Source organism: Loxodonta africana, chromosome 4 (genome assembly GCF_030014295.1).
Source record: "Loxodonta africana isolate mLoxAfr1 chromosome 4, mLoxAfr1.hap2, whole genome shotgun sequence".
Classification (NCBI taxonomy): domain Eukaryota; kingdom Metazoa; phylum Chordata; class Mammalia; order Proboscidea; family Elephantidae; genus Loxodonta; species Loxodonta africana.
The window spans coordinates 21,377,489-21,392,469 of NC_087345.1; the positions used below are offsets into that span (position 1 = coordinate 21,377,489).

Below are 14,981 nucleotides of genomic sequence, written 5' to 3' on the forward strand. Positions count from 1 at the left end.
TATACAGCCCACTCTTGCCAACAAAGGTACCAAAGCAATTCAATGAGGAAAGAAAAATATTTTCATAAATGGTACTGGCAAATGGGATAAAACAGTGGGGAAAAAATGGACCTCATGCTTTATCTCATACCTCACCTGAAAATCAGTTTTAGTTGGATCATAGACCTAAACACAAAAGCTAAAACCATAATGCTTCTATAAGAAAAAAAAAAACAAAAAAACACCATAATGCTTCTATAAGAAAGCTACCTCTATTTCAGGAAATAGCATCTGATCAAGAACTGATGGTATTGAAGGAAGTAGTCCAAGCTGCACTGAAGGCATTACTGAAAAACAAGGCTCCAGGAATTGACGGAATACCAACTGAAATGTTTCAACAAACAGGTGTAATGCTGGAATCCCTCACTTGTCTATGCCAAGAAATTTGGAAGACAACTACCTGGCCAACCTACTGGAAGAGATCCATAGATGTGCCTATTCCAAAGAAAGGTGATCTAACAGAATGTGGAAGTTATTGAACAATATGATTAATGTCACATGCAAGCAAAATTATGCTAAAGATCATTCAGAAACAGTTGCAGCAGTGCACTGACAGGGATCTGCTAGAAATTCAGGCCAAATTCAGAAGAGGACATGGAACAAGGAATATCATTGCTGGTGTCAGATGGATCTTGGCTGAAAGCAGAGAATGCCAGGAAGATATTTACCTGCATTTTCTAATGCAAAGACATTCAACTGTGTGGATCATAGTAAATTATGGATAACATTGCAAAGAGTGGAATCTCCAGAATGCTTAATTTTGCTCATGTGGAACCTGTGTATAGATCAAGTACACGACAGGGGAATACTGCATGGTTTGGTATCAGGAAAGGTGTGCATCTAATTGTGTATTTTCACCATATTTATTCAATCTGTATGCTGCCCAAATAATCCAAGAAACTGGAGTATATGCAGAAGAATGTGGCATCAGGATTGGAGGAAGACTCATCAACAACCTGCAATATGCAAGTGACACAACCTTGCCTGCCGAAAGCAGAGGACTTGAAGCACTCACTGATGAAGATCAAAGACTACAGCCTTCAGTATGGATTATACCTCAAAATAACCAAAACCCAAAACCAAACCCACTGCCTTCAAGTCGATTCTGACTCATAGCAACTCTACAGGACAGAGTAGAACTGCCCCGTAGGGTTTCCAAGGAGCACCTGGTGGATTCAAACTGCTGACCTTTTGGTTAGCAGCCATAGTGCTTAACCACTATGCCACAAGAGTTTCCATAAAGAAAACAAAAATCCTCACAAGCGGACCAATAAGCAACATCATGATAAACAGAAAAAATATTGATGTTTTCAAGGATTTCATTTTACTTGGATCTACAATAAACACTCATGAAAGCAACAGTCAGGAAATGAAACGACATATTGCATCAGGCAAATCTGCTGCAATAGACCTCATTAAAGCATTAAGAAGCAAAGATACCAGTTTAAGGACTAAGGTGCGCCTTACCCAAGCCATGGAATTTTCAGCTGCCTCATATACATGCAGAAACCCTGGTGGCGTAGTGGTTAAGTGCTACGGCTGCTAACCAAGAGTTTGGCAGTTAGAATCCGTCAGGTGCTCCTTGGAAACTCTGTGGGGCAGTTCTACTCCGTCCTATAGGGTCGCTATGAATTGCAATCGACTCGACGGCAGTGGGGTTTTTCATATACATGCGAAAGCTGGACAATGAATAAGGAAGCTGTCTTTTAGAAAAATTGATTCATTTGAATTTATGGTGTTGGTGAAAAATATTGAATATACCATGGAATGCCAGAAGAATGAACAAATTTGTCTTGGAACAAGTACAGCCAGAATGCTCTTTAGAAGCAAAGATGGCTAGACTTCATCTCGTGTACTTTAGACATGTTATCAGTAGGGGCCAGTCCCTGGAGAAGGACATAGTGCTTGGTAGAGGGTCAGCGAAAAGGAGGAAATCCCTGGACAAGATGGATTGACACAGTGGCTGCAACAATGGGCTTAAAAGTAGGAAGGATTATGAGGATGGCACAAGACCAGGCAGCGTTTAGTTCTGTTGTACATAGAGTCGTTATGAGTCTGAATCGACTTGATGGCAGCTAACAACTACTAACAACAGCAACATAAGAAAATTAAATGTAACATCTTTGTGCTCTTGGTGTTGGCAAAGTTTTTTTAAGAACAGATCCAGAAAGCACTAACTATAAAAGAAAAATTTGGTAAATTGAACTTCATCCAAGTTAAAAACTCCCGTTTATCAAAGCATTTGGTTATGTATATATGTGATTTTATACATTTATATATAAATATGTATACATATGTGTATAACAAAAACTTACATATATATGTGTGTGTGTATATATATATATCTGAATATAAAATACACCCACTCCACTTATCAACATGGTTAGGTTTCAAAGACCAGGTCATTATGCAAAATCAGCGGTTATGTAAGAGTCAGGGGCTGGGCCCTGTGTTCAGTGCTGGTGGCCTCCCCCCCCCCGCCCACTGCCCATCAGGCACCAGGGTGCATCTAGGGATGTGCATGTCATGGCAGGCCCCTCTTCCCCACCAAGCCTTCCCTATCTCTGCGGAACCCACAGGGGTTGGGGGTGTTGGTGTGGTGTGGTGTTGCACGCTGCCCACCACCTCTTCCTTCCCGCTATCTGCCCTGAGCAGGGACCCCACTAGGCCTTCGTCAGCCCTGGCCCTAGCCCCTTGTGGCCCTTCTCCCTCGGCCCTTCCCTCCTCCCCCCACTGACCTCCCTGACACCTTTAGGCCCTCCCAGCCTCCCCCGCCCACTTGTGTCTCGCATAGTCTGCTGTCACCCTGCACCTCTAGGGGGGAACCAAGACTTTGAGAAGGAATGAGAGAAGGCGTTCCCTGGCTGGTCAGGAACCCCTTTGGGGTGACCTGTGGAGGGTGCCCAGGCCCTGCCGCAGTCTAGTGTGGGGCCCAGACCATTGGAGATGCCACCTAAGAATTTTTTCTCAAGTTGTTGAAATTCCAAACATTGTTACAATGAAATAGTTGATAAGTGAGTAGGTCTAATCCTAATAACAAAAATATGGAATTACGATCTTATCCTGTGTTATAAAAAATAATTTTTCTCATTGGGATATTTTGATCTCAAGTAAACAATTCACTTTTTGTAAGAGTTATTTTATTCTTCCAAGTGTCTGCTCACGAAGGAAATGAAAAGACATGTCACAGACTGGGAGAAAATATTCTCAATTCACATATCTGACAAAGGACTTGTTTCCAGAATGTACAAAGAACGCCTACAAATCAATCATAAAAGGATAAACAACCCATCTTTTAAAAATGATCAAAGAACTGAACAGACACTTCACAAAAGAAAATGTATTAATAGCCGGGAAATCCAAGAAAGTTGTTCAGCATCATTTGTTATCAGACAAAAGTAAGTTAAAACTACAAGATACCATTTTACACCTACTAAATTGCTAAAGCAGCCCTGGTGGCACAGTGATTAAGTGCTCTGCTGCTAGCCAAAAGGTCAGTGGTTCAAACCCACCACCTGCTCTGGGGGAGAAAGATGTGCGAGTTGGCTTCCATAAAGATTGTTGTTCTGTTTGTTGTCAGGTGCTGCCGAGTTGGTTCCAACTCTTAATGACCCTATGTACAACAGAAGAAAACACGGCCTGGTCTGGCGCCATTTTCACAATTATTTTTATGCATGAGCCCATTGTTGCAACCACTGTATCAATCCATCTCATTGAAGATCTTCCTTTTGTTCACTGACCCTCTACTTTACCAAGCATGATGTCTTTCTCCAGGGACTCATCCCTCCTGATAACATGTCCAAAGTACATGAGACAAAGTCTTGCCATCCTTGCTGCCAAGGAGTACTCTGGCTATACTTCTTCCAAGACAGGCTTGTTTGTTTTTCTGGCAGTCCATGCTATATTCTATATTCTTCACCAACACCATAATTCAAAGACATCAATTCTTTGGACTTCCTTATTCATTATCCAGCTTTCACATGCATATGAGGCGGTTGAAGATACCATGGCTTGGGTCAGTCACACTTTAGTTCTCAAAGTGATATCTCTGGTTTTTAACACTTTAAAGAGGCCTTTTGCAGCAGATTTGCCCAATGCAATGAGATGTTTGAGTTCTTGACTGCTGCTTCCTTGGGTGCTGATTGTGGATCCAAGTAAAATGAAATCCTTGATAACATCAGTCTTTTCTCCATTTGTCATGATGTTGCTTATTGGTCCACTTGTGAGGATTTTTGTTTTATTTATGTTGAGGTACAAGTCACACTGAAAGCTGTAGTCTTTGATCTTCATCAGTAAGTGCTTCAAGTCCTCTTCACTTTCAGCATGCAAGATTGTCATCTGCATATCACAGGTTGTTAGTGAGTCTTCTTCCAGTTCTGTTGCTGCATTCTTCATATAGTCCAGCTTCTCAGATTATTTGCTCAACATACGGGTTGAATAAATATGGTGAAAGGCTACAACCTTGATGCACAGGGTTGATTACAGCTTTGGAAACCCTGTGGGGTAGTCCTACTCTGTCCTATAGGATTGCTATGAGTTGGAGTAAACTCAATAGAAACAGGTTTTTGTTGTTGTTGTTGTTGTTGTAGTTGTTGTTAGACTGGCTAAAATTAAAAAGATTGACAACACACAGTCACTTCAGAATAACTATTGATACATACAACATAGATGAGCCTCAAAACCATTGTATTGAGGAAAAGAAGCCATTCACAGAAGAGTACATGCTATGTGATTACATGTGTGTGAAGTCCAAGGACAGGTAAAATTAATATGTGATTAATATATGACCCAGAAGAGTTTTGCACAGAAAGGGGCACAAGAGAAACTTCTGGGGTGATAGAAATATAATAGATCTTATACCAGCATATACGCTTATCAAAAGTTGGAGAATTGTACACTTAAGATCTATCATTCCACTATTTAGGTCAATTAAAAAAAAAAACAAAAAAACCATGGCCATCAAATCGATTCCAACTCATAGCAACCCTATAGGCTATAGGACAGAGTAAAACTGCCCCATAGGGTTTCCAAGAAGCAGCCAGTGAATTTGAATTGCAGACCTTTTCAGTTAGCAGCCAAGCTCTTAACCTGAGCCACCAGGGCTCAAATCCATGGTTTACATAATCATTTTTCTCAGTGAGGTATTTTGATCTCAAAAGAACAATTGGTTTTTTTTGTTTTTTTTTTTTTAACTTGTTTTATTCTGTTCAGAAAAGCAATAAACATGTATTCTAGAAAATCTGGCAAGCCTAGATAAGTAGAAAATAGAAGAAAAAACAAGGAATGCAATCACATTACCCAAATATAATCACTGTTCACATTTTGATGTCTTTTCTTTCCAGAGTTACTTCAGTTCTACATGATTGTAGTCATTCTGTACATATAATTTTGTATCATGATTTTTCTTAAATTTAACATTATATTACTACAACCAAAAATTTTTAAAAACCCTTCTTAGGTACCCTTTTTAATAGCCACAAAATGATTTCATTTAGAGACTGTGCCTTGTTTGATTGAGATACTTTCCCGTGTTTTGCTAGTGTAAATAATGCTGTGATAAACATATTTGTTCATGAGGCTTTTTCTGTAACTCAGATTATTTCTTTGGGATAGAATTCCAGAAAATCAAAATTATAGGTTAAAAGGATGTGCATATTTTAAGCCAAACTGCTTTCCAACAGGATGTTACAATTTGCATGACCACCAGCAATAGGGCAGGAAAAGTGCGATAGCTGTTTGTCCTTGAAGGGGAGCAGGTCGTTTCCTCTAATGGATTCCTTGGCTTATTTCCAACAGGTACGAGAAAGCAGCTGAAGTGGACTTCTGGTGGTACAAGATTCCTCTGCCTCTTCAGGCCCCAAGTTCTATCAGCCCTTCTACCCGGCAGCCTGTGTTCAGGGCCTCACTAGACAGAGTGTGAGAAGGAAAAAGCTATCTCCATCCACAGCCATGAATTTCCTCCGGCGGCGCCTGTCTGACAGCAGCTTCGTGGCCAACCTGCCTAATGGCTACATGACAGACCTGCAGCGCCCAGATAGCTCCACCAGCTCCCCTGCCTCCCCGGCCATGGAGAGAAGAGCCCAGCCCCTAGCCGCCTCTTTCTCTTCCCCAGGATCCAGCCTTTTTAGCTCCTTCTCCAGTGCTATGAAGCCGACCTCACAGGCTCCCTCAGGTTTGATGGAGCCTCCAGCTCCCTCCACACCTGTTGTTCAAAGGCCTAGGATCCTACTGGTGATTGATGATGCCCATACGGACTGGTAAGTATGAGTCTGCAGGTGCTTGTCCACTTTCTGGGATCAGAGATGAAGTAACTCACCTCTTGGGAAGAATAGAAGGGAAGAGCTATGAGAGGCTCAGGTGGTACCAGAGCCTGACTGGAGGGAGGGCAACGAATGTTTACTAAGTGTCTTCTGCGTGCCAGGTGCTGTAATGCCTACTTTGTGTTAGATCCCCTTCTTTTTTTTTTTTTAAATAATTTTTTATTGTGGTTAAAATACAAACAACACAACATTTGCCAATTCAACATTTTTCACACATACAATTTAATAAAAGCAATTGTATCAATCACGTTGGGTGTTGTTAGGTGTTTTCGAGTTGGCTCCAACTCATAGCAACTCTATGTACAGCAGAACAAAACACCGCCTGGTCCTGCACCATCCTCACAATCGTTGTTATGTTTGAGCCCATTGTTCTAACTACTGTGTCAACTCATTTCATCATGTGTCTTCCTCTTTTTCACTGACCCTCTACTTTACCAAGCATGATGTCCTTCTCCAGGGACTGGTCCCTCTTGATAACATGTTCAAAGTATATGAGATGAGGTCTTGCCATACTCACTTCCAAGGAGCACTCTGGCTGTATTTCTCCCAAGACAGATTTGTTCTTTCTTTGGGTATTCCATGGTATAGTCAATATTCTTCACCAACACCATAATTCAAAGGCAGCAGTTCTTCTTTGGTCATCCTTATTTGTTGCCCAGCTTTTGCATGCATATGAGACAATTGAAAATATCATGGCTTGGATCAGGCATATCTTAGTCTTCAAAGTGACATCTTTGCTTTTCAAAACTTTAGAGAGGTCTTTTGCAGCAGATTTGTCCAATACAATACATCGTTTGATTTCTTGACTGCTGCTTTCATGGGTGTTGATTGTGGATCCAAGTAAAATGAAATCTTTGACAATGTCATGTTAGGTAACCATCACCAATATCCATTGCCACATTTTTTATCCCCATAAACAAAAACTTAATGCTACCTAAACAATCATTTCCCCTTCCCTTATTCTTCCTGCCCTGGTAACCATTATTAAACTCTAATCTGTATACCTTTTCCTATTCTAGGCATTTCATACTAGTGAAATCCTACAGTATTTGTCCTTTGTGATTGACTAATTTCACTCAGCATAATGTTTTCAAGGTTCACCCATGTTGTGGCGTGTATCAGAACTTCATCTCTCTTTATAAAACCAAACCAAAACCTGTTGCTGTCGAGTCAATTCTGACTCATAGCGACCCTATAGGACAGAGTAGAACTGCCCTGTAGAGTTTCCGAGGAGTGCCTGGTGGATTCGAACTGCCGACCTTTTGGTTAGCAGACATAGCACTTAGCCACTACGCCACCAGGGTTTCCATTTCTCTTTATGGGAGAGTAATATTCCATTGTATGGATGTACCACATTCTGTTTATCCATTCATCTGTTGATGGGCATTTGGGTTGTTTCCACCTTTTGGATGTTGTGAATAGAGTCCCTTCTAAGAGCTTTACATTTACAGGTGTGCAATCCCTCACCTGCAACTCCAAAGTCCAGAAAGCTCTGAAAACTAGAAAATGTTTTGTTACCCATTTGGTGGCAGAGTCTGATCGAAATTTAAGTGAGGCTGTGTTAGTCTTAATTAGACCATGGTGCTTATTCATAGATTTACTGCAAACATCGTAATGTGTTTGGTATGAGGTGTTGCCCAGACCCCACTGGAGGTAGAATGTAACACACCAGGTTACCTTTCTAAAAATGGAATAATTCTTAAATCCGAAACACATCTGGCAAGTGCTTAACCCTTTTCAGCCTTACCGCCCCCCCCAAAATGGAGTTGCTACGAGGTTAAAAGAAACCAATTCAGGTCTATAGTCCTTACTTAAAACCTTTGGGATCAGAGTGCCCACGTTTGCATCCCAGCACTTCCATGCTGGGACCAGAGCCTGTCCTCCTAACCACAGAGGTGGGCGAAAATGGCTTGCCTTCCTGTACTCAGGCAAAGCCCACTAGATGGTAAGTTCTCCAGGGGCAGGGACCAGAAGTGTGTCAAGGTCATCACAGCAGGCGTTGTGTGGATAGTTACCGAGCACCTATTCAGTGCCAGGTACAGCCTAGATACTCAGGTATAGAACAAAATAAGTCCCTGCTCACATGGAGCTGTATAGTTGGGGAAGAGATCTCTGTAATGGGTTGAATTGTGTCCCTCCAAAATATGTGTTGGAATCCTAACCCCAATACTTGTGATTGTGATCTCATTTGGAAATAGGTTGTTCTTTGTTACATGGATGAGGCTAGATCAGTGTAGGGTGTGTCCTAAGCCTTATCACTTCTGAGTTATAAAAAGAGCAGAGTAGACACAGAGACAAGCACATACTGGAGAAGACTGACGCCTTGTGAGGATCGTCAAGAATCAAAGAAGGCTAGGGCTTCAGCAAGGAAGGAATTGACATGGCTGACAGTCTGATCTGGACTTTTAGCCTCCAGAACTGTGAGAAAATAGATTTCTGTTCTTTAAAAGCCATCCACTTGTGGTATTTCTGTTACAGCAGCACTAGGAAACCAAGGCAGTCTCTATCCTAAATTTTTGATAGAGAGATATGGTAAGTATTACCAGTCTAGCTGAAGACACAGAATTTGCACCCCTGGGAGGAAGCCCATATGTGGAGACAGGAAAGCCTGGGACAGGTGAGTGCCTTGATGGGAGCCAAAGCATTTCTGACAGTAGATCCATGGATAGCCACTGGGGTGGAGGAAAAGGTTGTGTGCATGTGTCTCCAAAGGCTGCCATATATAGTAACCCATTGCCAGTAGACTCATAGCAACCCTGTAGAACAGAGTAGGATTTCCAAGGAGCGGCTGGTAGATTCAAACTGCTGACCTTTTGGTTAGCAGCTGAGCTCTTATCCACTGTGCTACCAGGGCTCCTGCCATATAGTAGGCAACAGAATTTGTTAAATGAGTAAATGAATGCATCCAATTAACTGAGCATGCCAGATTGCCCTCTGTTATGCTAATATGCACCTGTACTCACATTCATTCTTTTAGAGGTTAAATTGAGGCTGTAGAAAGACAATAAATAATGGTTTGGGAATGGTTACACCTGTGCAATGCAGTGGGATCTATGAATAATTTATAATACATGTGCAATATAGAGTCAACATTAAAACATGTTTAGTAGGTTAAACCATCAGTCTCTTTCCTGATAAGAAATCACTTCAACTTAACCAAGATGGCCATGTGAATGGCCTCTGTTCTGATCCAGTGAGAATCATCTTCGGTGTTAAGGTGTCAGCTTCTGCTTGAATGCTTTTATTATGAAACCTTGCTTAGCTCTGTTCATACATTTATGTAAAGCGTGGTCTTTAGGTTCTGGGTTTAGGGATTAAGTTTTGCAGAGGTGTTGCTTCCAGCCATGCTTTTCTGTACAATGGTGTAGTTTTGTTCCACCTGGCTGCACCCTTGCTGTACTCTGTCTCCCTTTAACCCAGCCCTCAACCTTGACTGAGTTCTCTGCTGACTGTGTTATCACCGGCTCAACCAGGGTATGCTGGGCTGTGGTGTCAGGAAGAGCATTTAAAAATCTATATGTCAAGAACGTTACTTCCTTCATGGAGATTGAGCAAGAAACAAATGGCAGTATGGTGTAATCATTGAGACTACAGACTGGAACTATGCTGTTTAGGCTCAAATGCCATTTCAAACTTACAGTCACTGTATGACCATTGGCAAGTTACCGCACCCAAATGGGAATAAAAATAGTACCAACTTCAAAGAGTTAATATGTGTAAATCAGGTTAACATCTGAGTGCATATACGTAAAGTGCTTAGAAAATGTCCATTAGGCAGTAAGTGCTATTTAAGTGTGTATTATTATTGCAGACTATTGTGACCCTCCCTGTGTGAAGTTAATTATCTTTTCACAGCAGCCCCTCCTGGGAATGCCTGTTTAGTCTCCTCATGCCCAATACTGGGCAGGCTGGGTTAGGATCTACCCTATTGTGCTAAGGTTTTCTATTGATTGCTCTCCCCTGTTAGTTCCTGGGTGGTGAAGTTGGATCTCTTTCTCCCCAGTGCTCGTGTGGTATGTAATGTAGGGGCACACTGGATGAGGTTGCAATGCAATGAATGGCCTTGGCTAAGTATCATTGGAGTTTGAACTTTGGTCTTCAGTGTCTTGTAGAGTAACAGCTTTCACCAAAGCCCTTCTGCAACAAAGGTCTTTATAGTGACCTCAGAAAACAAAAAATGGGAAATTGGCTTCAAGCACTCAGGCTATAAACAGACCAAAATCCAAAGAAGTGCAATTTTCAAGTGCTTTTTGTACAAGTTTGACAAGTGCTGAATCATTGTGAGTAAGGGTCTTTCAACGTGCCCTTTCCGATCACTGGACCGTGTTTCTGTGAGTAAGTTACTGACAGGCTGTGATTGGGTAAAGACGAAGAACTAAGATCATGATTGGGTGATCTGTTCTTGTTTTCTTTTACTAGACTTGATCTCTTGGCTCAGGGATCCTGGGTCTATCATATGATGTTTGTTTTTTGTTATGTGGGCTACTTATGGTATTGGGTAGATCTTTAACTCGCTTCCTTGTTAGTTTGTACGTGTGTCCATAGTCCATTGAACTGATTAGAGTACTCTGTTCTGCCCTTTGATGTAAATTTTTATTGTTTGATGCTCTATAGATCCTGACAAACAAGTTGGTTTTTGTGCTTATGGCCTGCTGTGGTTAGGTTAACCCTTTATTAGTCTCTAATCCAAAAGAGGAAACCCTGGTGGCATAGTGGTTAAGTGCTACGGCTGCTTACCAAAGGGTCGTTAGTTCAAATCCTCGAGGCACTCATTAGAAACTCTATAGGGCAGTTCTACTCTGTCCTATAGGGTAGCTATGAGTCGGAATCGACTCAACGGCACTGGGTTTGGTTTTTGGTTTTGGTAATCCAAAAGAATGACCAATGTGGGAGTTTTAGGCAGTGCACACTGGTGGGAACGTCCTTGGCCAGAGGAGTTTCTCCCGGTATATTTCAAACACACCTCATTTAAATTAGGTCTTGAGTATGAAAATCTTTGGTTTACGGAGTTCTTCTTGCCCCTTGGTCATTAAAGTGGGGTGGAAGTGAGAATCTGAGTCTCATGATGGAAGTTGGCTTTCGTATTCATTGTTTGTGACAGAGGGGGGCTTCCTACCCACAGACACATCACCTTCTCATATAGACCCCATCCTAGGTTTCTCACAAATTTCCTAACTTCTCTGAACCTCAGTAAGTTTCCAACTTTCTCCAGGGTGATGCTGGCTGCCTTAAAAGCAAACCAGCTGCCCTTGAGTCAGTTCTGACTCATGGCAACCCTGTGTGTGTCAGAGTAGACCTGTGATCCATAGAGTTTTCAATGGCTGAGTTTTTGGAAGTAGATTGCCAGAGCTCTCTTCGAGGCATCTCTGAGTGGACCCACACCTCCAGTCTTTTGGTTATGAGCCTAACGTGTTAACCATTTTCACTACTCAAGAAAAAAAAAACAAAAACCCATTATCCTTGGGTTGATTCCGACTCATAAGGACACTACGTACACTACAGGACGGAGTGGAATTGCCTCACAGGATTTTCAAGGCTGTATAGAAGCAGATTGCCACACCTTTTCCCGGCAGAGCAGCTGGTGGGTTCAAACCACCCACCTTTTAGTTAGCAGCCAAGCGCTTAACCACTGTGCAACCAGGGCTCCTTTTGCATCACCCAAACAAAAAACCAAACCAAACCCCTCGCATGGGGTCGATTCCAACTCAGCAGCCCAGGGACTCCAAATATCCCTGCAGAATCCCTGAAGGGTGCCTATGCCCTGCTACCAGGAATAGCAGCAGGTGGCGCTCCAGCCTCACAGTCCTAGGCAGCTTTGGCAGAGTCTGAGGCTGCCTCCAGGTCAGCCCTTTCCCCAGCCCCTCCTCCATTGTGCAACTGTCTCTGGAGAGGAAGAAGTTGTTAAAGGGGAGAAGCCAGCTCCCACAGTCCCATTCTTACCCCTTTGAGATGATAATGAGACAGGAGATGATCCACTGTCTGGACTGAGAGTGAACCCACCCTGGACAATGCTGCTTACTTTTCTATCCTCCTTAGCCCCAGACTCTTTGCTCTATCTTCCCATTCCTAGTCCAGGATCTTCCTGCAGAATCAGGTTTCCATATCGAGGAGGGATTGCAGGAAACTTCCCACACTTCCCCCCTTGCAGAGGCCAGCTTTCAGACTCAGAACCAGCGTGGGCCCTCAAAGGACAATCTGATACCTGAGGGGAAAGTCCCTTCATCTTCTGAGGAGAAATAAAAACCAATTGCCACAGAGTTGATTCCAATTTATGGCGACTCCATGTGTGTCAGAATAGAACTGTGCTGCACAGAATTTTCAGTGATTGATTTTTTGGAAGTACATTGCCAAGCCTGTCTCTGGAGGTACCTCTGGGTGGACTCGAACCGGTAACCTTTCAGTTAGTAGCTGAGTGTGTTCAACTTGGGACCACCCAGGTCCCTAAGCCACCTTTGCTGTGGAGAAGGACTCATGGCTGAGTATTTTAGGATATTACCACTTGTTGGCCCATGGGGGGTTGCTTTACCCCTAGAGGTGAACCTGGCTAGGGCAAGGATGGTTGGATAGCCTTGGGCCAGCCCCACCTAGAAGGTCTAAACTAAAGTTGATGCTGTCCTCTGGCATCAGGGGAGATCAGTCAGTCTTTTGAACAAGGGAAAGGAGAAATTAAAAAATGGATTTCAAGCTCAGCTTTCCCTAGCCCCACTGCCTTGCCACTAGTTCAAACACTCATCTCTTGATTAGAATTTTCTAGAAGCTTCACTGGTCTCTGGCCTCCAGTCTTGCACTCATATCTGGTCACCCTCCATGTTACCACCAGAGTATGATCTTTCCGAAGCACAAATATCATCAGTTTGCTACCCCCCACCCCCAGTCCCTTTTATGATCCTTTGGGTCACCTCATTGCCCTCAAATTAAAATTCAGAATCTTGAGCCTGTCTGTCTTCCTCTAGTCTATCTCCACAGCCCCACTTCTTGCTTTGCTGTTTATTCCACAAGAATAGCTAACAACTTGTAGTTCTCAAATACACCTTTCTGCCTTAGCACTCTGTCCTTGCTACCAGAACACCCTCCCTATCTTGGTGCCTTGGCCAATTTCCATTCATTTGGAAAAACCTGCTTTTTACTTTCTCTGTGAAGCCTTCCCTGACACACCCCACCTTGCTAATAGTGCTACTTCCTTTGTGTAACTTGAAACATTTCGCTGTGCCGTTGTGGCACGTAACACATTGTATAACCATTGTCGCCTAGATGCTTATCTCGTCCACAACAACATGGCAGGGTCTCTTTCTTCATAGCCCTGATGCTCAACACATGGTAAGTGTTCAGTTAACATATGCCATTACCCAGCCCCAGTCCCAGCAGGATGACCTTTCATGGGCATAAAGGAGTTCTGAAGGGGCCCTGGTGGTACAATGGTTAAGCGCTTGGTTGACCATTTGAACCCACCCAGCAGCTGCCATCAGCTTCCTTGAAGATTCCAACCTAGAAAATCCTGTGGAGCAGTGCTACTCCGTCACATGGGGTCACCATGAGTCGAAAATCAATTCAACGGCACCCAACAACAACAACAAAGGAGTCCTGAATCTCTCCTTACCAAAGAGATCAGTAGTAGGAGAATACGGTTGAGGGATTCTGTTTTATTCACCTATGTATAAAATCTTATTTTCCAGGATGCTAGAGTAACTGTAAGGCTGCTATTTGAGATTGTTAAAAAAAAAAAAAAAAAGCAAAACAACTTTAATAATGTGCACAGAATATACCCGAGGCCCAGGTTTGATTTTCAAAATCAAAATATTTAACAACAACAACAAAAAAACACAGCCAGGTTAGGGTCTTTGTGCGCCTCAATCTCTCTTTCACCTACAAGTTCTCTGGAGCCTGGACAAGGTTGGGGAGGGGCTGGGAGGGTAGAAGCCTTAAGCATCGGCCTCACCAGTACCTCCAGTGGCCTACAGAGCCCTGGCTGTCCTATCCTCTTACCTCACTTGTGGCAGCGTTCCCAGAATGTCTGCAATTCCATTTCAACAATGATCTATTATTACCTTCCCTTTTATTCCTGGCACTTTCCTATGGTGTTTTTTTTTTTTTCTTCTTCTTCTTCTTCTTTCTTTCTTTTATTTGTTGGGGAGGAACTGAAAGGGGTATCTTGATTTGAAACACCCCTCAGCTACCATCAGCCCAGCCTGGAGTATATCAGACTACACCTTACTGAATGATGGCTGGCTCAGAATACCCATTAATAAGCACCCTGTGCATTTCCAGATTCACAGAGTTATCACCCTGTATAGCAATTATCAGCATCCCCACCACTACCACCCCACCTACTCCTGGACCTTGTCTTTGTATCCCAGGGCCTAGAATAAAACAGACAGATAATAGGTGCTTAGGAGATGTTTGTTGACTGAATGAGTGATATGAGGGTGGTGGGATACTGGTAATGACAAGGTTTGGGGGGTATGACAGCAAAACCCAGGAATGACCTTGGAAGCATTCTTAAACCCTCTCATTCCCTCTAGCTTCATTCACAATCAAACAGGAAGTCACACTGACCACAGCAGGAGCATTTACACCACAGGAATTGGCAAACACTACAAATCAGAGCTTTTTAATTTACTTTTG

General features: G+C 42.8%; 1 protein-coding gene across 1 annotated transcript in view; it reads left to right on the forward strand.

Annotated features, from left to right (window-relative positions):
* The first annotated feature begins 5,841 nt into the window (after nucleotides 1–5,841).
* Nucleotides 5,842–14,981, forward strand: part of SYN3 (synapsin III) — a 182,098-nt gene continuing 172,958 nt past the window's right edge. The window contains exon 1 of the mRNA XM_023539233.2: nucleotides 5,842–6,296. Within this exon, the coding sequence (XP_023395001.2) occupies nucleotides 5,989–6,296 (308 nt within the window). The 5' untranslated portion in view covers nucleotides 5,842–5,988. The remainder of the gene's footprint in view (nucleotides 6,297–14,981) is intronic.